The 24,332-nt window shown below is 40.1% G+C and overlaps 1 protein-coding gene across 2 annotated transcripts in view; it reads right to left on the reverse strand.

The window, feature by feature from the left end:
- MBOAT1 (membrane bound glycerophospholipid O-acyltransferase 1) overlaps nt 1-24,332 on the reverse strand; it is a 112,533-nt gene that overhangs the window by 61,283 nt on the left and 26,918 nt on the right. For both annotated transcript variants that reach the window (XR_012320122.1, XM_073678840.1), the window contains exons 2-4: nt 18,635-18,780; nt 13,844-13,921; nt 9,653-9,748 (exon numbers count right to left, since the gene is read on the reverse strand). Coding sequence is in view for 1 of the 2 variants with exons in the window: in XM_073678840.1 (XP_073534941.1) it covers nt 9,653-9,748; nt 13,844-13,921; nt 18,635-18,780 (320 nt within the window). In the remaining variant the exon portion in view is untranslated. The remainder of the gene's footprint in view (nt 1-9,652; nt 9,749-13,843; nt 13,922-18,634; nt 18,781-24,332) is intronic.

The raw sequence follows: 24,332 nt of genomic DNA on the forward strand, positions 1-24,332 counted from the left end.
AGTTTTAAAAAAACACACAAATCACAAATAGCCGTTTCACCACTCAAAACTCAGTGTTTGTGATAAAACAAAAATAAACAAAAAACGCACACATAATTGGTATCGCCAAGTCCGGAACTACTCTCTCTATAAAACTGGCAAAAATATTTATTCTGTATGGCGAACACTGTAAAAAAAATAATAAAAAATCTGCCAAAAATATCACTTTTTCATCATACTGACTCACAAAAAAATGAATAAAAAGCGATCAAAAAGTTACATGTAAAAAAAAAGGTGTAAATGAAAACGCCAAACCATCCCACAAAAACAAGCCCTAATTTGGCTCATTCGGCAAAAAAAAAATAAAAAAATACAGTTCTCATAATATGACGGTGCAAAAACAAATTCATTTTTGTAAAATATTGCTTTTAGTGTGTAAAAATAGCAAACTATAAAAAAACTATATAAATCTGGTATCGCTGTAATCGTACCAACCCGACGAACAAATCATTCTTATCACTTTTACCGCACGGTGAACGGCGTAAAAGAAAATAGATGAACATAAAGGTAACAAAAAAGTCTGCAACTCGTCCCACAAAAAATAAGCCCTCATACAGCACTGTTCACCAATTAATGAAAAAGTTACAGCTCTCAGAATATGGCGACTAAAAAAACTACTTTTTATAAAAAAGCATTTTTACTGTGTGATAGCAGGAAAATCTAAAAAAAACTATACAAATCTGGTATCGCTGTAATATAACTTATACCGCACAGTCAACCGTGCAAAAATAAAAATAACTATTCTTTTACTGCTGTATATATATTCATTCTACCTCCCAAAAGTCGGAATAAGGCTGGGCTCACATTTATCCTGCGCTCTCCGCTGAGCGCTTACGTCGGGGTTTCGATGTAAATTCCTGAAAGTCGCGATTCAGACAAAACCCCCAATGTAACCACTCACTTATAAGGCAGATGGAGTCACTTTGGACTGGTCTCTGTTCCGACGGTGTCCCATCATTTTAGGTGTCTTTTTAGGGCACAAGTGTGAGCGACCGCAGATCTGTGCACGACTAAAAAGATGCCAAATGAACTCCAAAGTGTCTCCATGTGCCTTATTATGGTGGGAGGTTCCATCGGGGTTTCACCAGGAATTGCATTTTTGTGGGATTTACACGGAGCCCCAAAATAAGTGCTCAGCGTAGTACACAAGATTGTGACCCCAGCCTTATTCTGGAAGCGATCGAAAAATATTATGTACCCCAAAATGTTACCAATAAATACCCCAATTTATCCCGCACAAAACCAGCTCCCACTCAGGTCCGTCATATGTCACTGGAACTATAGGAGGTTCCCATGTTACTGGCAGAACAAAGACTCTAGAATGAACTCTCAAATGAAATCCAGCTAAAACTGTGCTCCCAAATCCAAATGTCCCCTCCTTCTGATCCCCACTGTGCTTAAACCGTAGTAAGCAGCCACATGTTTGGCTTTATTGTAGTGGGGAAAGAGGTCTTAACAATTTACGGTGTGTGTCGCCAGAAGCACAAGTTGGGCGCAATGTATGGAGTCTCTACACTTTTTGGGGGCACATTGTATGGGCACTAAACTGGCAGATTTGCAATTCTCCAGAAAAAAAGCCTTGTGTGGATGTTGCAAAATAGTCACTGCAGCCATAGATGAATCCATTGATAGGTGCAATTTCTACAATGGGGTCACTTTTGGGGGGTTTTCTGCTGTTCTTGCACTTTTGGGGCTCCACAAATGTAGCCTGTAAATTATTCTACCAAAATCTGTGCTCCAAAAGCCAAATAGCGCTCCTTCCCTTTCAGCCCTGACGTGTGGCCTAGCAGTAATTTCTGACGACATATGGGGTATCATCGCGTTCTAGAGAAATTGTGCAATAAATTATGGGGTCCAGTTTCACCTATTAACCCTTATGTACATGACAAATTTGAGGCAAATACAAAAATTTCATATTTCTACATTTCAATGTTAATAAATTCTGTGAGGCACCTATGGGTTCAAAATATTTACTACACACCTAGATGAATTCCTTAGGCAGTGAGGTTTCCAATATGGGGTCATCTGGGGGGGGGGGGTCTGCTGTTCTGGCACTTCAGGGGCTCAGCTTACATGGAGCCCACAATCTATTCAAACTAAATATGTGTTCTAAAAGTCAAGTTGTGCTCCTTCCCATCCGATCCCTGCTGTTTGCTCAAACAGTAGTCTACAACTACATTTGGGGTACTGCCACATGAGGGAGAAATTGCATAACAAATTTTGGGGTCCAATTTCTTCCATTACTCCTAGGGTAAATTATAAATTTGATGCTAAAACAGTATTCTATTGGAAAAATATTATTTTTTGTTCTCACTTTTAAATGTTATATATTTTCGAGAATCACCTGTAGGTTAAAAATGCTCAGTACACCCCTAGATGAATTCCTTGAGGGGTCTAGTTTCCAAAATGGGTTGACTTGTGTGAGAGTTTCTGTTGTTTTCGCATTTCAGGGGCTCTTCAAATGCAACATGGCATTTACAATCTTTTCCAGACAAATAGCGCTCTTTCGTTTTTCTGAGCCCAGCCATGTTCCCAAACAGAAGTTTTTGACCACATATGGGGTATCATCATGTTCAGGAGAAATTGCGTAACAAATTATGGGGTCCATTTTCACATATTATCTATTGTGAAAATTACAAATCTGGGGCTAAAACAACATCTTGGTGAAAAAAATGAAAATTTTCAATAGGATAACCTAATGTTATCAAATTCTGTGCAGTACCTGTGGGCTCAAAATGCTTACTATACTCCTGGATAAAATCATTGAGTGGTATAGTTTCCAAAATTGGGTCACTTGTGGGGTGTTTCCACTGTTTCGGCACATCAGGGGCTCTCCAAATGCGACATGGCATTCGGTCTCGATTCCAGCCAATTTTGCGTTCAAAAAGCCAAATGGTGCTCCTTCCCTTCCGAGCCCTGCTGTGCACCAAAACAGTGGTTTTCCCTCACATATGGGGTATCAGCCTGCTCAGGAGAAATTGCACAACAATTTTTGGCATCCATTTTTTACTGTTACTTTTGTGAAAATAAAAAATTTGAGGCTAAAAGACTATTTTTGTGGAAAAAATTTGATTTTTCATTTTCACGGCTCAACGTTATAAACTTCTGTGAAGCACCTGGGGCTTCAAGGTGCTCACCACGCATCTAGATAAGTTCCTTGAAGGGTCTAGATTCCAAAATGGGGTCACTTGTGGGTGCTTTCTACTGTTTAGGCACATCAGAGGCTCTCCAAACACGACATGGCGTCCACTCTCGATTCCAGCCATTTTTGCGTTCAAAAAGACAAACAGTGCTCCTTCCTTCCGAGCCGTGCCATGTGCCCAAACAGTAGTTTTCCCCCACATATGGGGTATTGACGTGCTCAGGAGAAATTGCACAACAAATTTTGGGGTAATTTTCTCCTGTTACCCTTGCGAAAATAAAAAAAATTGGTGCTAAAGTAAAATTGTTGTGAGTAAAAGTAAAATGTAAATTTTTTCCTTCCACATTGCTTTAGTTCATGTGAAGCACTTGAAGAGCTAATAAACTTCTTGAATGTGGTTTTGAGGACTTTGACGGTTGCATTTTTCAGAATGATGTCACTTTTGGGTATTTTCTGTCATAAAGGCCCCTCAAAGTCACTTCAAATGTGATGTGGTCCCTAAAAAAATGGTTTTGTAAATTTTGTTGGAAATATGAGAAATTGCTGATCAACTTTTAACCCTTCTAACTCCCTAACAAAAAAAATATGTTTCAAAAATTGTGCAGATGTAAACGAGACATGTGGCAAATGTCATTCACTAACTATTTTGTGTGACATAACTCTCTGAATTTAGAACACAAGACTGAAAAGTTTGAAAATTGCTAAATTCGCCAAATTTCCAATATTTTCACAAATAAACGCAAGTCATATAGAACAAATTTTACCACTATTAAGAAGTGAAATATGTCACAAAAAACAGTCTCAGAATCACTGGAATTCGTTGATGCGTTGCAGAGTTAGTACCTCATAAAGTGACAATGGTCAGATTTCACAAATTTGGCCTGGCCACTAATGTTAAAATTGGCTCAGTCAGTAAGGGGTTAAATAGGTTTTGGAGTGGACATGTTTGAAAATGAAGTTGTTTGCACATACTCAAAGCCTAGAATCTAAAAGTCATTATCTTCAATTCATAATTTTAGATTTTCACAAAAAAGTAACTATTTGTCTTGTGGTAATCGCTCACAGTTTTTGCACAAACTCATAAAAAATGGAGCCAGTGATTCATGCATTTTGCACAAAAATCAAAAATGCTCTTTAGTTTTATTCTTAACCTATTTTGTAACTTTTTAGAGCACATAGTATTGTGTTTAGTTAAATTGTTGCAAAAATTGCGCCACATTTTCAGGCATATATAAAATACACTGCTCAAAAAAATAAAGGGAACACTCAAATAACACATCCTAGATCTGAATGAATGAAATATTCTCATTGAATACTATGTTCTGTACAAAGTTGAATGTGCTGACAATAAAATCACACATGAAGTCTGCCATTGTCCTGCATTAGGAGCAACCCAGGGCCATCCGCACAAGAATATGGTCTCACAAGGGGTCTGAGGATCTCATCTCGGTACCTAATGGCAGTCAGGCTACCTCTGACGAGCACATGGAGGGCTGTGCGGCCCGCCAAAGAAATGCCAGCCCACACCATTACTGACCTGCTGCCAAACCGGTCATGCTGCAGGATGTTGCAGGCAGCAGATCGCTCTCCACGGCGTCTCCAGACTCTGTCACGTCTGTCACATGAGCTCAGTGTGATCCTGCTTTCATCTGTGATGAGCACAGGGCGCCAGTGGCGACTTTGCCAATCCTGGTGTTCTGTGGCAAATGCCAAGTGTCCTGCACGGTGTTGGACTGTGAGCTCAACCCCCATCTGTGGACTTCGGGCCCTCATACCACCCTCAAGGAGTCGGTTTCTAACCGTTTGTGCAGACACATGCACATTTGTGGCCTCCTGGAGGTCATTTTGCAGGGCTCTGGAAGTGCTCCTCCTGTTCCTCCTTGCACAAAGGCGGAGGTAGCGGTCCTGCTGCTGGGTTGTTGCCCTCCTACGGCCCCCTCCACGTATCCTGGTGTACTGCCTTATCTCATGGTAGAGCCTCCAGCCTCTGGACACTACGCTGACAGACACAGCAAACCTTCTTGCCACAGCTCGCATTGATGTGCCATCCTGGATGAGCTGCACTACCTGAGCAACTTCTGTGGGTTGTAGAGTCCGTCTCATGCTACCACGAGTGTGAAAGCACAGCCAACATTCAAAAGTGACCAAAACATCAGCCAGAAAGCATTGGTACTGAGGTGTGGTCTGTGATCCCCACCTGCAGAACCACTCCTTTATTGAGTGTGTCTTGATAATTGCCAATAATTTCCATCTATTGTCTATTCCATTTGCACAACAGCATGTGAAATTGATTGTCAGTGTTGCTTCCTAAGTGGACAGTTTGGTTTCACAGAAGTTTGATTTACTTGGATTCATATTCTGTTGTTTAAGTGTTCCCTTTATTTTTTTGAGCAGTGTAAATGTAGGTGGGGTTGGACTGGAGCACATTTACAACAAATTTGTGATTTTGAGAAGTTGGAAATGATAAATCAGGCGAAAATATCTGGATATCCTAAAGTCCATCCACAGTGACAAAGTTATAAATAAAACAGACAAAAAAAAAAATACTTTAAAAAAGGCGCAAGTGGAAAGATGAATAAGGTGCAAACAAAAGGAGCAAAAGAAAAAAGTAAAAAAACAGGTGCAAATACAATGATGAATCTGGCCTACAATGTCTGCAATTTCAGCTTTTACAGGGCTAGTCATGTTTACTTTGATTATTCAGGTTTATGATCATCATGCAAATGTGTGGATCATCAGAGTTATACAACTGATATCAGACGAACTAGACAAATGTTTTTACAAAAAGAAAATCCAGCTCCAATAGGCATAAAATCTTGGTTGGATTTATTGTATACCCAAAAAAGCATTTTGGATTGCTGGTGATAGCAATATAACAGTCATAGTATAACAAATGTACCAAACAGGCAGCTCTCTCTATATGTGCCTTATAACTACTGATGGTGGGAGTACAAGAACACATGGAATAGCAGGTGCAGAATAATAAAGAGTACAAGCACTTGACAAATCACATGTACACAACCTTCCAACAATATTCACATGACACAGGATAGACAAATAACAAGAACAAATACATATCATATCATCAAACCCCAAACGCCTCTCTGTTGAGAAGCTTTTGTTTAGATCACCTATGGGACATCATAATGTGTAAGTAGAAAAAAAATGCAGCACTCTAATGCAAAAAATGGTTTCAAAGAAACATCTTCTTTAATACTTAAAACATAAAAAACAACAATGTTTCAACTCACATCTGAGGCTTTATCAAGCTTAATAAAGATGCGAGTTGAAATGTTGCTGTTTTTTTATGTTTGAAATAATAAAGAAGATTTTCTATTGAAACCATTTTTGCATTGGAGTGCTGTTGTTCCTTTCTACTTATTTGTCTTGATGAGGGCCGATGTACTCAGGTCTTATACTACAAACACTATTCTATTAAATGGATCGACTTGATTAAGCTCATAATAACGGGCTGTTTTTTTTTCCCCTTTTTCCATTGTGTACGGTATGGTCACCATCATACTGTGTGTGGGGTGCTGTGGGGGCCATCATAATGTGCATGGGGAGCTAAGGACACGATTAGTGTTCAGCGAACGTGCTTGGATAAGGTGTTATCCGAGCACGCTCAGGTGCTAACAGAGTATCTTCGGCATGCTGTCTAACAGACACAAGACATGCAGCCGTGGCGACGTGAACATATTTTTTGAGCACGCCGAAGATACTCTGATAGCACCTGAGCGTGCTTGGATAACACCTTATCCAAGCACGTTCACTCAATACTACTCACGATCATATTGTGTGTGGAAGACTATGGGTGCATCATACTGTGCATGGGTGGACGTAGACAGGAGTCACAGTATAGACACGGCAGTTTAAAAAGGGACAATATAGAGAGGATGACACACTGAAGATGGGGACAAACTCATGAGGCAGCATGGCAATAGGGACAGCGGCGAGGGGGGAAATAGAAGAGAGAGGACAGCATAAAGTAGAAAAAAAGGGGTGGTAATGGTTCATAAGGGTTATGGTTCAGACATTTCTGGCCCTTTTCCCTGCGAGTGGTGGTTGTGTATCGCCCTCCAGGCCCCTTCCATCTGTTCCTGGGTCACTTTGCCTCCTGACTTCCACACTTGGTATCCTGTGATATTGCCACTCTCATCATGGGAGACTTTAACATCCTTATTGATAATCCGCTCTCCCCATCTGCCACCCATCTTTTATCTCCAACTTCACCTCCTGGCCTTTCACAGCATACTAACTCTTCTATGCATGAAGATGGGAATACATGGACATGATCTTCTCCCGTCTCTGCTCCTTACATGATTTTACTAACTCCCCTCTCCCATTCCCTGACCACAGCCTTCTTTCATTCTCTGTCAAGAACTGTCACCCAGCTCAGGACACTCCTACCTACCACACTTAAAGAAATATATGTGCAATTAATACCCAGAACCTTTATGAAGAATTTACAGCCACCATCGGGCCCAATCTTCTCCTTCTCATGTCCTGACTCAACTCAAACATTATAATGAAACACTGGAAAACGCCCTGGATGAAAATGCACCTCCTACACATAGAACGATTCAAATAGGATATACTGTAGATGTGGTTTTCTGCGCTCGTGATGAGGTTCCCCGGATGAAACCAGGACACACAGAATGAAGCAATATGCGGTTTTATTATCTACGCGTTTCAAAGATCTCCAACTTCTTCCTCAGGATACAACCACAGACGGTCTCCCGCTTACTAAGCTCTTCCTCCTCCAATCTATCCTGAATGCAGCAGCCAAGCTCATATGCCTGTCCAACCGCTACAACGATACCTCCACTTTGTGCCAGTCATTGCAATGGGTTCCCATTCGCTATAGAATACAATATAAACATCTCTCTCACCCATAAAGCTCTCCAGCTCTCCACAGTTCTGCACCACTCTACATCTCCTCCATCATCTCTGTCTACCACCCTACCCATGCCCTCCGTTTTGATAATGGACTAAGACTAATATTCTCAATCATCAGAACCTCCCACTCCTGTTTCCAAGACTTCTTACATACTGCTCCAATTCTCTGGAACACACTACCCCAGACAATTCGATTAATTACCAATACCAACAGTTTTAAGCATGCCCTAAAAATGCATTTCTTTAGACTGGCCTATCACCTCACTTATGTTACTATTAACGTTTTGACCTTCCAACATTTTCCTCTGAATCTAGTCCCTTGTATCATCTGTCTACACACCCTCCATGCACTTTATAGCACTCTGTATCTGTGCATTACTTGAATACCCTATTTGTTTTATTGATGGCTGGACCATACATGACAATCACTTTTTACTATTTATCTTTGGTGCCTCCCCTATTTCCTCATAGATTGTAAGCTTGCAAAGAGAGCCCTTATTCCTCTTGATATCGGTTGAATTATATGTTACGCTGTAATATCTGATATTGTCTGTACATGTCCCATCTGAATTGTAAAGTGCTGGGGAATATGTTGGTACTTTAGAAATAAAATTATTATAAGGGGGGGAACAAAGAAAAGGTTATAGGTCATAAGGGGTGATGGTGTGTTATCAAAGTTCATAAGGGTGGACGGTGTGGAGGCTATAATTCACAGGGGTGGATGGTTTTGAGGTTATAGTTCATAAGGGCGAACACTGTGGCAGTTATAGACCATAATGGGTGATGGTGTGATATAGTTCATAAGGCAAGATTCTGTGGCGGTTATAGATTATAAGGTATGCTGGTGTATTATAATTTATAAGCATGAACGGTGTGCAGGCTATAGTTTCTAAGGATGATGTGAAGGAAGTATTTTATAGAAGACATTATGAAAGTTATCTACCATAAGAAGGACCATGTGGGAGTCATATTTTGTGCATAGAGCTCAGTGAGTGGCAATTATTATTCAGGGGCTCAGTGTAGGGAAGATATTTTTATGACACTGTTATTTTAAGGCCACTATAGGAGTGGACATATCATTGGTGCAACCTGTACTGCCGCACAGGGGCACAAGAGGTAAGGAATAGTGCATTATGATGAGCTATTGGACTGCAGAGGGCCCATTTACTGTTCATGCAAAGAAGCCTTTTTCTGTTTCTGTCCGACAGTGAGCCACTATGCTGTGCTGAAGAAGACCGGAAAAAAAGGAAGATTGGAATAACACAGCCATCATCTGCTGGGAAAGATCCGCATCTTTCCCAGCAGATGATGGCTATGTTATTCCAAACTTCCTTTTTTCCCTTCTTTCTCCCCGAGCCAAAATCAAAGATAGACACCCAATGTATGATGTTACAGTTCAAGTTATGTCCGAAAAAGGTTAAAACATGTGTAGTATATTAAATATATACTAGGAAAATTACTCATGGAAAAAAAAAAATCTGCTATCCTGCAGGAGGCAAACCATTATAAAGAAAACCTATGTCATACAAAAGTTTGGAAGTATATACTCTTAAATGGACAGCATATACTTACCCAGAAAAATCTGTAGTGAGGATACCATAGTTAAATATATACACTCGGTTAATCTGGCACAGTGTTAGGTATCCAAGAGCAAGTATAAAAGAGTAACTGAAAAACATAACAGAAGTGTCTGTACATGGAGCATTACATGTTATAGAAACAAACATCATTATCATACTTCATCACAATTTACTATCGAACTTCTTTTCTGCAAGTGAAGAATCAGTAATTTGAGATTATAAATTGTAGTTATTTCTACTAAGCTTTTAATATACCTTAACCCCACCCAAAGGTTCAAAAGTCTATGGATTATGAGCACGAAAAAAATTTCAAGTCTGTGTACAAACAAGAATAGGAGCAGGACTCAATCTTCAGATTTATGCCCCAATATTGAAATTCTGAGCGGATGCCCTAAACGGTCAACCACATTGGATAAACATGACATAGTTTCATATATCTGTGGGTAGCAAAGTTGTCTAGTCGCCCAGTTTGTACTGAATCAGCAGCCACTTTGGGCTAATAATCAACTTTTCTTTGCAGTGGGGTAATGGCAGCTCAGGATGAGGGGAAATAGAGACAGTTGCCATAGGTGCAATATACTTAAGGGCACAAAATTTCAAAAGAACGAAATAAAAAGAAAGTAGCAGTGACAATGTTTGTGTCAAAGATCTGGGGCAGTGCACATGCCCCAGACTGCTACTGTCACGGGTGTGTCAGGTGTAATAGACAGTCGCTCTGGATCTGGCTGTCGAAGGTCACTGCACTTGGCATTAGAGACGCCGTCTTAAACCTTCTTCCTTTTGGAACCAGCAGCAACCTCCCTCCTGCTGCTGATTGACACACCCTTGCCTGGGAGTTAAAAGCACTCAGTTTGCTCCAGGGAATCGCCAGTGATACTTTTTACCCTTGAGCTGGCTTGGAGCACTTGCAGTTGGCTTGCTTCTTCTCTGGTGCCCTTGGCGTTTCTCCTCTGGTGTATGCTCAAGCTAAGTTCATCCCCTTTGTTTGTCTACCTTGTCTTTAGTTTGTAGTTGGGCCTGACCAGTGCTCACCCCTCCCTATCTAAGGCCAAGCTCTAGGGACATCCAGGACTTAGGGTCGTGCTCGGCGATAGGTGTGGAACCTACATAGGGACAGTAGAGTAGGCAGGGTGATATTAGATCTACCTAGGAGTCTCCCCCTTTCCCTAGTGTTTGGGCTTCCTCCCCCTCTTCCCTTCATGTTGCACTTAGTCTTTCCCACACCTTGCGTGACAGCTACCCAGGTTTCGCAGGCAAGCAACAATTTGTACTGATATCAACATGACGCCCAAATAGCTGTATACTGCCTTCAGGCGCCTGCCACACTACTCTCTGTTCTGTAGGCCATCAGTGCCCAAGAGCAGGTGGGGCAATGACATTACTACATTGCGCTGTCTGTGCCAGGTCACTCTGTGTGCAGTAAAGAAGAGGACTTGGTCACTCAGACTAGGCGAATTTAAACATTTATGAAGAGGGCACACATGGGGCATAATTACCTTTTAAGGGGCACAAAGAAGACATTAATGCATTCTAAAGGGGACATTATTGGTTTTATGATGGCACTCAGGTAAAATATATCTCTCCCCAGGCACTGGTAACCCCTATTATGCCACTGTACTGGGGTAATTTTGTTTTAGTTTTTTTCTCCTACATGTAAGAGGGCATAACATATAAATGTAGTAAAATAAAGCAGGCATCAATCAGACTTACATAGAATATAAAACTTCCTCTCTGGATGTTATATGAACATACATTTTTTGTTCTGAAGCTTAAGTACCTGTGTTTCTCCAAAAATAAGACACGGTCTTATATTATTATTTGCTCCAAAAGATGTGCCAGGGTTTATTTTCAGGGCATGTCTTACATTTCATGAACAACAATCCCCAAAAGAAAATATATTAACAAAATTTAGATAAAATACAATTTATTGAAAAATGCTAATTATCCCCTTTCCGACATGTGCCATACATGTACGGCACATGTCGGGTCTCTCCCTTTCCGGGGACATGACAGCTGATCTGATCAGCTGTTATGTGCCCCAAACAGCTTTGGGTGGAATCGCGATCCATCCGCAGCTGTTAACATGTTAAATGCCGCTGTCAATCTCTCACAGCGGCATTTAACATGGCAATGGCGGAAGGACGTCATTAGTCCCGCCCATCGGCGCCTGTGTCACATGACCGCGGGTCGCCGATGGGTTGGCATGACAACCCTGGGTCTGCAGGAGACCCCTGCGGTTGTCATTGCTGGGAGGCTATGAGCGCCGCCCAGTGAGCATTTCTGCTACACACAGGCGATCTGATCATGGCCCCAGATCCCGAAAAATGGAGACACTATGGGCCTTGGAAAATTTTGACTTTTTCTTTAACAAACTTTGGATTTTTTTTTCAACACTTAAATAAAAATTAACCTATACATGTTTGGTGTCTACAAACTCATAATGACCTGGAGAATCATAATGGCAGGTCAGTTTTAGTATTCAGTGAACATGGTAAAAAAAAAAAAAAAAAAAACAACTGTGGAAATGCACTTTTTTTGCAATTTCACTGCACTTGGAATTGTTTTCCAGTACACGATATGGTAAAATAAATGGTGTCTTTCAAAAGTACAACTTGTCCTGCAAAAATTAACCCTCACATGGCCATACTGACCGAAAAATAAAAAAGTTATGGCTCTGGGAAGAAGGGAAGCAAAAAACAAAAAAGCAAAAATGGGAAATGGCCCGGGGGTAAAGGGGTTAAAATATAAATGTATTAATTAACCAGTAGATAACACCATATAAGAAATAAATAGGGAAAGGTATGAACACACAAATTATTGTAGTAATCCTGAGTGGAGTATTCATCAAATGATAAGACCTACAATTTCCAAAAGGAATTTTTCCTAACATGTATATGACAACTAGATGTGATATCAATTCCTTTTGGAAACTATAGGTCTTTTCATTTGATGAATTATTTGTTATGTAGTGACATCTATCGGTTAATTGATATATTTCTATTTTAATTTGCATTTTCAATAAATTGTATTTCATCTAAATTTTGTTAAGAAATTTTGTGTTAATCCTATTACTGGTTCAGTTGTTCATTTTCTTATCTCACCTGCTGTTCTCATAGTGCAGAACCATATATACCAGCTCTATAGTGGCGGGTACATACCGTATTATGGTTTAAATTACCTCCTTACGTTTACAATTATTATTCTCTATGTACTTGGACTAGGGGCTCTGGAGTTGGAGTCGGTGTCCATTTTGGTGGAGTCGTAGTCGGTATAAAATGGACCGACTCAGTCTCCTAAAATATATAATAAATTGGGTACAGTAGTTCAGTGCAGTATATGCTGTAAAATTTTTCATAAGAATTTGAGAAAGTTATGAAATGTCCTATAAATGTCTGTTCTGTTCCTGATCTAAGGATCTCGGCTTTTAGTTGAGATGAATCTGTGCTGCACTTTATGTACATGCTCAGTAGTGAGGCAGTGCTGTGGAGTCGGAGTCGTGGAGTTGGAAAACAGGAAAATTGAGGAGTCGGAGGTTTGGCTTACCGACTCCACAGCCCTGCTAGGACTGATTGCTAATATTGGTTTACCCCCAAAAGAATCACACTAACCAGGCCCCAAACAATTTTGGTAGCGTTGGCAAGTGGATGGGCTCTCACACACAAATCTGCATCATTGTCGGGTCCCCCTGACAGCAGCTGGTTCCCCCTGGTGACCAGAGGCAAAAAGAATGCTCGCGCTCGGAAGCGGAGTGATACTGGTACCCGATCTTTGAGTGAGAGAAGCAGTGTAATGCAGCTGGAATGGTGAGGGACCTGACAGTGACATAAATCTCTGTGTGAGAGCCCATCCACCATCAGCACTTGCCAACTCTGTTTGGGGTCTGGTGAGTGCTATTCTTTTGGTGGTGTCTGCTTTCTTTTGGGATGTCTGCTTTCTTTGATGAAGAGTCCTGCTGTATTCTTTAATTTTTTTAGCTGGCTGGACACTTTCTTATTGAACCACACCTAGGGCTTATTTTTGGAATAGGGCTTATATTTCAAGCATACCCCAAAAACCCTGTAAAATCATGCAAGGACTTATTTTCAGGGTAGGTCTTATTTTTGGGGAAACACGGTACATACTTTTAGACGTTGCAATGAGCTAAGTGTTTTTGACCAATGTTAGATTGATGCATTTTCCATACCTGTGAATGTTTTCAGTATGTGCAAAGATCATGATGCAGTAGCTCAAAAGAACCAAAGAAAATATGTGCAAAGAGTACCTAAAACATAAGAGACCAAACATCTGTTATCACACATGATTTCACCTAGAGTTTGTGTGCTCTTTCAATATATCCATTTTTAATACAGATAAATCAAAACCAAAATTACACCAGAGCAGATTTAGATGTTCAAACTAGCTTTCTCCTGCGTTGATTTACCCAATAAAAATAAAATCTAACAAACCTATTATAAGTCAATAAGATGTTTTACAAAACAGTCCCTCATATTCATCATGGGAAAAACTGAAGCTATGATGCCAGTATAAATGTGAACACACCTGTATGATGCTAAACAAAAATGGAGACTCCAAAAGAGGAGCCTTTTTCTCCACACAGCAGCCCGTTCTAAGTTCACAGGTCCAGTAACCATACTTTAGAACAGATCCAGACGCATACGTTGACGAAAAGTTGTGCAGACACAACTGTTTTGTCCTACTGAAAAAAAACTGATCAACTGGATCCCTTTTTTTTAACATTGAAGTCTATTTAAATCTGATCACCAATAAAACTGATCCTTTTCAAATAGGAGAAAAACATATAGCTACTTAATGGATCCGTTGTCCATAGACTTCAATATTGAAAAAAACGGATTCCATTGAAATCAGCTTTTCTCAGGCGGACAAAAAAGTTGTGTCTGAACAACTTTTTTGTCAACTGATTGCTGCTGCATCCGTTCTAAAGGATGATTACTTATCCTAAGTACATAAATATCAAGATGGCGCTTTGTAGATCAGTCGTAAAGCTATAGTCTGCTGAAACAAGTTGTACCAAATATGTTAAGTTATTAATAAATTTGCATCTTTGGGCTGTCCATGCACCAGACGTTTAAGTAGCTAGGAGATGGTGAAGATTTCAGCTACAATGTACGTCATGTTTCTGGCATACATTATAGTAAATCTATTGCACTGCTGTAAGCCATGCCCCTTTTACGAAGCCACATCCACTTAAAGAAATGTGCTGGGTCAATAGGTTGTAAAATTTATTGCAAATACTACTTTCAAGTTTTGCAACTTTTACTCCAGCTTTGTAGCATACAAGATATGATGAATTCCCCCTTGTGTCCAATGTCCTCTCCTATCACCCTTATTAGCCAAGCTGTTCAACACGTTTTGTGCCACTTTGTTGGCTGATACGAGAATGGATCTGTTCACATACCAAAAGTAGGATGAAAAAAAAGCAGGAGGATTTGAGTTTTCTGCCCTGCCAAGGACACCGGTGTAAAAAATCCAGGATCGCAGGTGGATGGAACAAGGAGACCAGAAAGGTTAAAATGTTTATTGTAAATGCGTTTCAAATTTAACAAACTTCTTCTTCAGGACAAACCACAAATGCAAGACAAACTCAATGTGTATACTTAGACAGTATGTTCAAATAAAGGTGCGAATGAAGGCATATGAGGAGTCAGATGACCCATCAATTGTCAATTTGAATAAAGCATGCCAAGATGAAGAATGGAAATTAAGTCTATACAATGACATCAGGATATATTACTAAAAAGTACTGCAATAAAACCATCATGGTGATAATATGGATAGGTCCAGAAACAAAAAAATATATATACAGTACAGACCAAAAGTTTGGACACACCTTCTCATTTAAAGATTTTTCTGTATTTTCATGACTATGAAAATTGTACATTCACACTGAAGGCATCAAAACTATGAATTAACACATGTGAAATTATATACTTAGCAAAAAAGTGTGAAACAACTGAAAATATGTCTTATATTCTAGGTTCTTCAAAGTAGCCCCCTTTTGCTTTGATGACTGCTTTGCACACTCTAGGCATTCTCTTGATGAGCTTCAAGAGGTAGTCACCGGAAATGGTCTTCCAACAATCTTGAAGGAGTTCCCAGAGTTGCTTAGCACTTATTGGCCCTTTTGCCTTCACTCTGCGGTCCAGCTCACCCCAAACCATCTCGATTGGGTTCAGGTCTGGTGACTGTGGAGGCCAGGTCATCTGGCGTAGCACCCCATCACTCTCCTTCTTGGTCAAATAGCCCTTACACAGCCTGGAGGTGTGTTTGGGGTCATTGTCCTGTTGAAAAATAAATGATGGTCCAACTAAACGCAAACCAGATGGAATAGCATGCCGCTGCAAGATGCTGTGGTAGCCATGCTGGTTCAGTATGCCTTCAATTTTGAATAAATCCCCAACAGTGTCACCAGCAAAGCACCCCCACACCATCACACCTCCTCCATGCTTCACGGTGGGAACTAGGCATATGGAGTCCATCCGTTCACCTTTTCTGAATCGCACAAAGACACGGTGGTTGGAACCAAAGATCTCAAATTTGGACTCATCAGACCAAAGTACAGATTTCCACTGGTCTAATGTCCATTCCTTGTGTTCTTTAGCCCAAACAAGTCTCTACTGCTTGTTGCCTGTCCATAGCAGTGGTTTCCTAGCAGCTATTTTACCATGAAGGCCTGCTGCACAAAGTCTCCTCTTAACAGTTGTTGAAGAGATGTGTCTGCTGCTAGAACTCTGTGTGGCATTGACCTGGTCTCTAATCTGAGCTACTATTAACCTGCGATTTTTGAGGCTGGTGACTCGGATAAACTTATCTTGAGAAGCAGAGGTGACTCTTGGTCTTCCTTTCCTGGGGCGGTCCTCATGTGAGCCAGTTTCTTTGTAGCGCTTGATAGTTTTTGCAACTGTACTTGGGGACACTTTCAAAGTTTTCGCAATTTTTCACACTGACTGACCTTTATTTCTTAAAGTAATGATGGCCACTCGTTTTCCTTTACTTAGCTGCTTTTTTCTTGCCATAATACAAATTCTAACAGTCTATTCAGTAGGACTATCAGCTGTATATCCACCAGACTTCTGCACAACACAACTGATGATCCCAACCCCATTTATAAGGCAAGGAATCCCACTTATTAAACCTGACAGGGTACACCTGTGAAGTGAAAACCATTTCCGGTGACTACCTCTTGAAGCTCATCAAGAGAATGTCAAGAGTGCGCAAAGTAGTCATCAAAGCAAAAGGTGGCTACTTTGAAGAACCTAGAATTTAAGACATATTTTCAGTTGTTTCACACTTTTTTGTTAAGTATATAATTCCACACGTGTTAATTTATAGTTTTGATGCCTTCAGTGTGAATGTACAATTTTCATAGTCATGAAAATACAGAAAAATCTTTAAATGAGAAGGTGTGTCCAAACTTTTCGTCTGTACTGTATATATGTAGTACACACATATATATATATATATATATATATATATATAATTTTTCCAGATATAAAAAACATATATGTGTATATATATATATATATATATATATATATATATATATATATCTCTCTCAAAAGAATGCAGCAGCATTCCATATGGCCAAGATATGTCAACAATGAAAATAATTAAAATATTAGATCTAAAGTGTTTTGCTTAGCAACAAGTACTTACAAACAATGAAGGTTTTTAGCGCATAAATTGGCCAATTCATGTGTGCCCATCAACCACGGCAAGGTAACCCTCCCCCTGAAGGGTAACTACTCTGCCTAACATGCCACTTTTGGGCTACAAGCCTACAACTAAACGAACAAACATGTCTTCTTCTGGGCTAAAAACACCTACATTTAAAAGGCAAGCAGAGCTGTTTATACAACACCTGCTGGTTAATGGAAGGAGTGCAGAATCAGGCAAGAGGCAGTTATACCCCCTTATAGTAATACAAACCAGAAAAACCTGACCAGCACCTCCTAGCGTGAACTGGTGCCAGCTGCCGTAACTATAAAATATATCAAAAGAAAGCAGCAGCACTCCATATGGCCAAGATATGTCTTAACAATGAAAATAATGAAAATATTAGATCTAAACAGTTTTGCTTAGCAACAAGTACTTACAAACAATGAAGGTTTTTAGCGCATAAATTGGCCAATTCATGTGTGAATTGGCCAATTTATTTTTCCTGATATATATATATATATATATATATATATATATATATCAGGAAAAATAATATGGTATAATAATATATTATTTTTACAGATATTTATGTTTTCTTTCTGGACCTATCCATATTATTACCATACCTGTTTTATTGCAATAGTTTTATTGATAACTCATAATGTCTTGGAATATGTTTTTTCCCCCTTTTTTCCGTTCATCTTGACAAGCTTTATGCAAATTGACAATTGATGGGTCATCTGACTCCCCTTTATTTGAAAATACCGTCTATTTTACTATACACATTGAGTTTGTCTTGCATTTGTGGTTTATCCTGAGAAACAAGTTTGTTAACTTTGAAACGCGTTGACAATAAACCTCATTTAATCCTTTCTGGTCTCCTGGCTCCATCCGCCGACAATCCCTTGATTTTATCCATCGACGTCCATAGCAGTGCAGGAAAACCCAATTCTCCTGCTTTTTCTTCATCCTATATCTACCTTTGGGTCGGCAGCAGCCATATTGAAGTGTATGTTATGTTTTCACAACCTAGCCAGGTGAGCAATTCTCTATATCTCAGCATCTTTGTTAGTAGGATAAGACCCTATTGAGCTACATTTTTCCAGTTTATCTCCATTGCACATACCAAAAGTGCACAACCATTTAACAGTAGTGTGAGGCTGATGACAAATGCACTTGCGCTCCAGTCACATTAAGTAAAGTTAAAAATTTGTCATGCCATAACAATTTTACATAAAGTCATAGTGCAGGAAAGCATATCGCTGAAGCCATAATCATGAAAGCATTTACAACTTACCATCCAAAGCAAAATACTGCAAGGTAAATACCAATAATTGTGGCAATGCCATGGCGGATAGTGGCATGTGCTTGTCTTGGACTTAAGTACGTGCGGAACCACACAGCAATGACAAGAGCAAGTAGCTGACACGTCACAAAGTTCACCTAAAAGAAGAAAAAAATATTTTCTGACTTTATTTCAAGCCATTACTAGTGTCATGGCCTGTGTTCATAATGGAGCAATAACAGCCACGGAAAATTTACAGTTATTTATTTGAAGAAAAAAAAATGTATATATATATATTATATATACATAAATATATATTTTTTTATTTTAGTTTTTTAAAGGCAAAATATTTTTCAATTATTCTTACTGCCAAAAAAGCTGAACCAATGGAATGAAAATGATAACACAAATGTGAAAAGAGTCTTAGTTAACCATAATGTTGGAAAAATTCTAGAATCCAGTGCAGAAATTTTCTACTTCTGCATTGAGCGGAGAGAAAAAAAATCTAAACCCATTGAACAAATAAGTCATGTGACATAATTTGAAATATATTTTACTAAGCTAGAAAACTAGCAAAAGGGAATAATAAATTCCCCTAAAGTATTTTATATCTGCGTTGTACACCATCATATTATATCACTGTTCCCATACCAATTCATACTGGAATAAAGTGCATAAAACCAGTACCTCACAAGCAAACCTTTTTATTGAGTAAAAATTAATTCATATCTGTCAGACAAGCACTTTTATTCTTGGACCGGTCAGGTGTGTAAATTGCAGGCGTGACTAGTTCCGTGTGCCCGTCTGTATAGCAGATGGCTGCAGGAGCTGTCTGCTCTTACATGCCTCAGTCTGGTCCATTTTACGTAAACATGCTGTGATTTTTTGCTCATTTGTAGTAGCCCATTGCGCATGGACAGTTCATGGACCGAAAAAAGTCTGTGTGTGAATTTAGGCATAATTCATGTCAGTAATTCTTGTCTAGTAAGCAAAATACAGACTAATTTTCATCAGTCTACAAAATGTGATTTTAAACCATTTTTGGTCCACGTTACCGTCTTTACCATCTGTGGTTAACAGTTTTTCACGTGTGAGAAAGAAACTGATGGAGCTTTCCCAAATATTTCCTATCATTAGTGGAAATGGACAGCGCACAAATGCACCTCAAATGGATGGGTGAGATTGGTCGGTAAATCAGCCATGGCCCGGGACGGTTCAATGAAAAATGCCCACAGGAAAGTTGCCCACAAGGAAAGCTACCCACACAGAAAATTGCCCACACGGACAAAATAACAACAGTTTATTAAAACAGATTACTAAAGAGGGCTAATTCTGCATTCACGCATGGAAAACTGGCCACATGCCGGTTCAGCCGGGGTCACACTGTACACCGGCTCAGGAGCAATATGTCATATTACAGGTCATGGGGGAGGTGATAACGTTTTATCGGTACAGCCGGGGTCACACTGTACACAGGCTCCGGAACTATATAACATATTACAGGTCGGGAAGGGGGGGTTATAACTGTTATTTTGTCCATGTGGGCTATTTTCCATGTGGGCAATTTTCTGTGTGGGCAACCTTCCTTGTGGGCAATTTTCCCGTGGGCATTCATGGCTGTGAGCATTTTTCCTGTGGGCATTTTTCCTGTGGCCATTTTTCTGGTCACCTCCCGGGACATGTGAATAGGCTCATGGACTAAAAATCCATGCTCTTAAAAATCTGCAAGTATGATTACTATTTATCAATAACACATTTACATATAAACTCAGGCAACAGGTCTACAGAAGATAGGTGAATACAGCACTCGGCTACCTCTGTGAGTCCCGTAGACTTCCACACACTTATCAGGCCACCTCACGGGTCTGAGTTACTCCAAGGATCATCTTTAAAACAAAAGTCCAACTATTTGTAAAAGTTGTAATTACCTGTCAAAGTAAATTGCTGCATTTCTAGGAAAAAAGAACAAAAACCACAAAAAAAAAAATCGACTCCATTTTTTCCTTCTCTCCCTCTTTCTGCTGCTAACCTGTGCTGTTAGGGATGAACCCTGGACAGAATCGGTCATCCTTCACCTCTGACAATATAACACCTTCCTACTTCACCTGTAGAAGGAAACATCTCAGCTATACTGCTATGCTACTGCGAAGATCAAAGTATTAATGTGCAGAGAACAGGCTGTGGGGGAATGACTGAGCATGTGTAACATCAGCACTCCAGCGATTCAGTGACCTTGCACATTGCTATAGTTAGTATACCAGGTGGTACAATACTATTTAAGTAAATGTGATAACCCTGCACCAGATGATGCCATGGTGCTGTTTTATTCTGGATGTGATGACATATTACACATTGCCCATGAGGCCCTGTTGCAGGAACCTACTCTCCCACCAATACAGTCATGGCCAAAAGTATTGAGAATGAGACAAATAGTAATTTTTCCAAAGTTTACTGCTTCATTTTTTGTAATGGCAATTTGCATATACTCCTGAATGTCAAAGAGTGATCAGCTTAACAGCAATTACTGTACTTGCAAAGTCAATATTTGTCCAGAAAATGAACTTTAACCCCCAAAACACATTTCAACATCATTGCAGTCCTGCCTTAAAAGGAGCAGCTAACATCGTTTTAGTGATTGATCCATTAACACAGGTGTGGGTGTTGATGAGTACAGGGCTGGCGATCAATCAGTCATGATTAAGTAAGAATGACATCACTGGACACATTAAAAGGAGGCTGGTTCTTGGTATCATTGTTTCTCTTCAGTTAACCATGGTTATCTCTAAAGAAACACGTGCAGCCATCATTGCACTGCACAAAAATGGCCTAACAGGGAAGAGTATCGCAGCTACAAAGATTGCACCTCAGTCAACAATCTATCGCATCATCAAGGAGAGAGCTTCCATTGTTGTCAAAAAGGCTCCAGGGCGCCCAAGAAAGACCAGCAAGCGCCAGGACCGTATCTTAAAACTGTTTCAGCTGCGGGATCGGACTACCAGCAGTGCCGAGCTTGCTCAGGAATGGCAGCAGGCTGGTGTGAGTGCTTCTGCACGCACTGTGAGGCGGAGACTCTTTGAGCAAGGGCTGGTTTCAAGGAGGGCAGCAAAGAAGCCACTTCTCTCCAGAAAAAACATCAGGGACCGACTGATATTCTGAAAAAGGTACAGGGAGTGGACTGCTGAGGACTGGGGCAAAATCATTTTCTCTGATGAATCCCCTTTTCGATTGTTTGGGACATCTGGAAAACAGCTTATTCGGAGAAGAAGAGGTGAGCGCTACCACCAGTCTTGTCTCATGCCAACTGTAAAGCATCCTGAAACCATTCATGTGTGGGGTTGCTTCTCAGCCAAGGGAATCGGCTCACTCACAGTCTTGCCTAAAAACACAGCCATGAATAAAGAATGGTACCAGAATGTCCTCCAAGAGCAACCTCTCCCAACCGTCCAAGAGCAGTTTGGCGCCCAACAATGCCTTTTCCAGCAAGATGGAGCACCTTGCCATAAAGCAAAGGTGATAACTAAATGGCCAATGGAACAAAACATAGAGATTTTGGGTCCATGGCCTGGAAACTCCCCAGATCTTAATCCCATTGAGAACTTGTGGTCAATCATCAAGAGACGGGTGGACAAACAAAAACCAACAAATTCTGGCAAAATGCAAGCATTAATTATGCAAGAATGGACTGCTATCAGTCAGGATTTGGTCCAAAAGTTGATTGAGAGCATGCCAGGGAGAATTACAGAGGTCTTGAAGAAGAAGGGGCAACACTGCAAATATTGACTTGCTGCATTAACTCATTCTAACTGTCAATATAACCTATTGGTACTCATAATATGATTGCAATTATATTTCTGTATGTGATATAAACATCAGACAAACACTAATAAAAACCAGAGGCCAGCAGATCATGTAAAAATATAATTTTGGTGTCATTCTCAATACTTTTGGCCATGACTGTACATGCCACATCATCAACGACGTCCTACGAGTGCTGGATTCACTCCTTGCCACTGAGCATGCGTTCTTACCACACATGCTCAGTGTTACTGCAGTAAAGGGGGGAGAGCTACAGCACAAGCTCATTATAGTTATCTTGGTGAAATGGATTATTTTCACAGAAACTTCAGGAGCTAGTTGTCAGAGACATAAAGTGCTTTTTTTCTGTTTTATGAAGTCTCTTACAAGCATGAAAATTGCATACATTTTTATTATCTATGCAATGAATACAATACTAAATTGTTGGACAACCCTTTTAAGACCATTCCCACAAAATCCACTACCTTGAAAGGTATTATTATTTATTATTATTATAGCGCCATTTATTTCATGGCGCTTTACATGTGAAAAGGGGGTATACATAGCAAAAAAACATTTACAGTAATCTTATCAGAAAGAGTCAGCGACTGGTACAGGAGGAGAGAAGACCCTGCCTGCGAGGGCTCACAGTCTACAAGGGATGGGTGGGGATACAGTAGGTGAGGGTAGAGCTGGTCGTGCAGCGGTATGGTGGAGCGAGGGTTACTGCAGTGTCCAATTTCATAATTTTCAGATGCATCCAGTGCATATTGTACTGTTAGATTATAACATTACTCATATGGCTGTAACTATTTCCTGACAGACTGTTATATTCAAACAGAAAAATATTGGAAGCATTGGAGCATACAAGTTCCTACACACGATTATGAAAAGGTCAATGATACCCAATGACCTGCTATATTTCAGTTCTAAAAAGGAATTAAAGGGGTTGCCCACTACTTTGACAACTCCTCTTAAATGTTTGAGTCCTTTGGGTAAAATAATAAAAGCTTATACTCACCTACTGCATCAGCGCGGAGTCTCCAGGCGCTTGAATGACATAGATATGACACGTGAGCACTGCAGCCAATCAATGCTCGTTGTGTGGTTGCAGCCTTTACCATGTCATCAAAGTCGATACCCACTTTGATGGAATATTGAAGAGCAGAAGTCGATCTGCAAGCGCTGGCTAGCCGTAGTGCTCGCATGACATGATTATGTCAGGTGAGCGCCGGGACTCTTGGTGCTGACATCACTGGAATGCACCGGTGTGGAAAGCAAATATAAAGCTTGTCTTATTTTACTCAGAGGACTTGGCCATTTAAAAGGATGTGTCCTAGTACTAGACAACCCCTTTAATATTACTGAACATCTCAAACCTGTTCAACATCAAGTCCATACACTATAGTGAAATATAAAATGTGTATATACTGGTATACTCACTAATACCTTTAATTAGAAAATCACAATCTTTTAATCTAACAAGGTAATTGTTATAGTACATTAAAATGGCAATTGTCTTGTCATAATGACAGAAACCTGTCCTAGAATGTTAATAGAACAAATGCCTGTGAGCATATGTCCGTCACTTATCTTCATGTGCAGGAAGATGTGCTCCCAGTGGATAATCTGATCTAATAAAAGAAATATCAGGGGTGCTGAGTTAAGAAGAGGCTGTTCACACTGTTGTCACTCTGTCTTTCTGATCAAATACTGGAGATACCAGAGGTACAGAGGTAAGATGAGGCTGCTCACACTGCTGTCAACCCTGTTTTTCTGATAAAATCCTGGAGATACCAGAGGTACTGAATAGTGTTGAGCGAATGTGATCGGATAAAGGGTTATCCGAGCACGCTCGATTCCTAACCGAGTATCTTCGGCGTGCTCGTAAAATATGTTTGCGTCGCAGCGGCGG

This window comes from Phyllobates terribilis, unplaced genomic scaffold (assembly GCF_046119375.1).
Source record: "Phyllobates terribilis strain yellow unplaced genomic scaffold, ASM4611937v1 Scaffold_4__5_contigs__length_816908805, whole genome shotgun sequence".
In the NCBI taxonomy this organism is placed as follows: Eukaryota; Metazoa; Chordata; class Amphibia; order Anura; family Dendrobatidae; genus Phyllobates; species Phyllobates terribilis.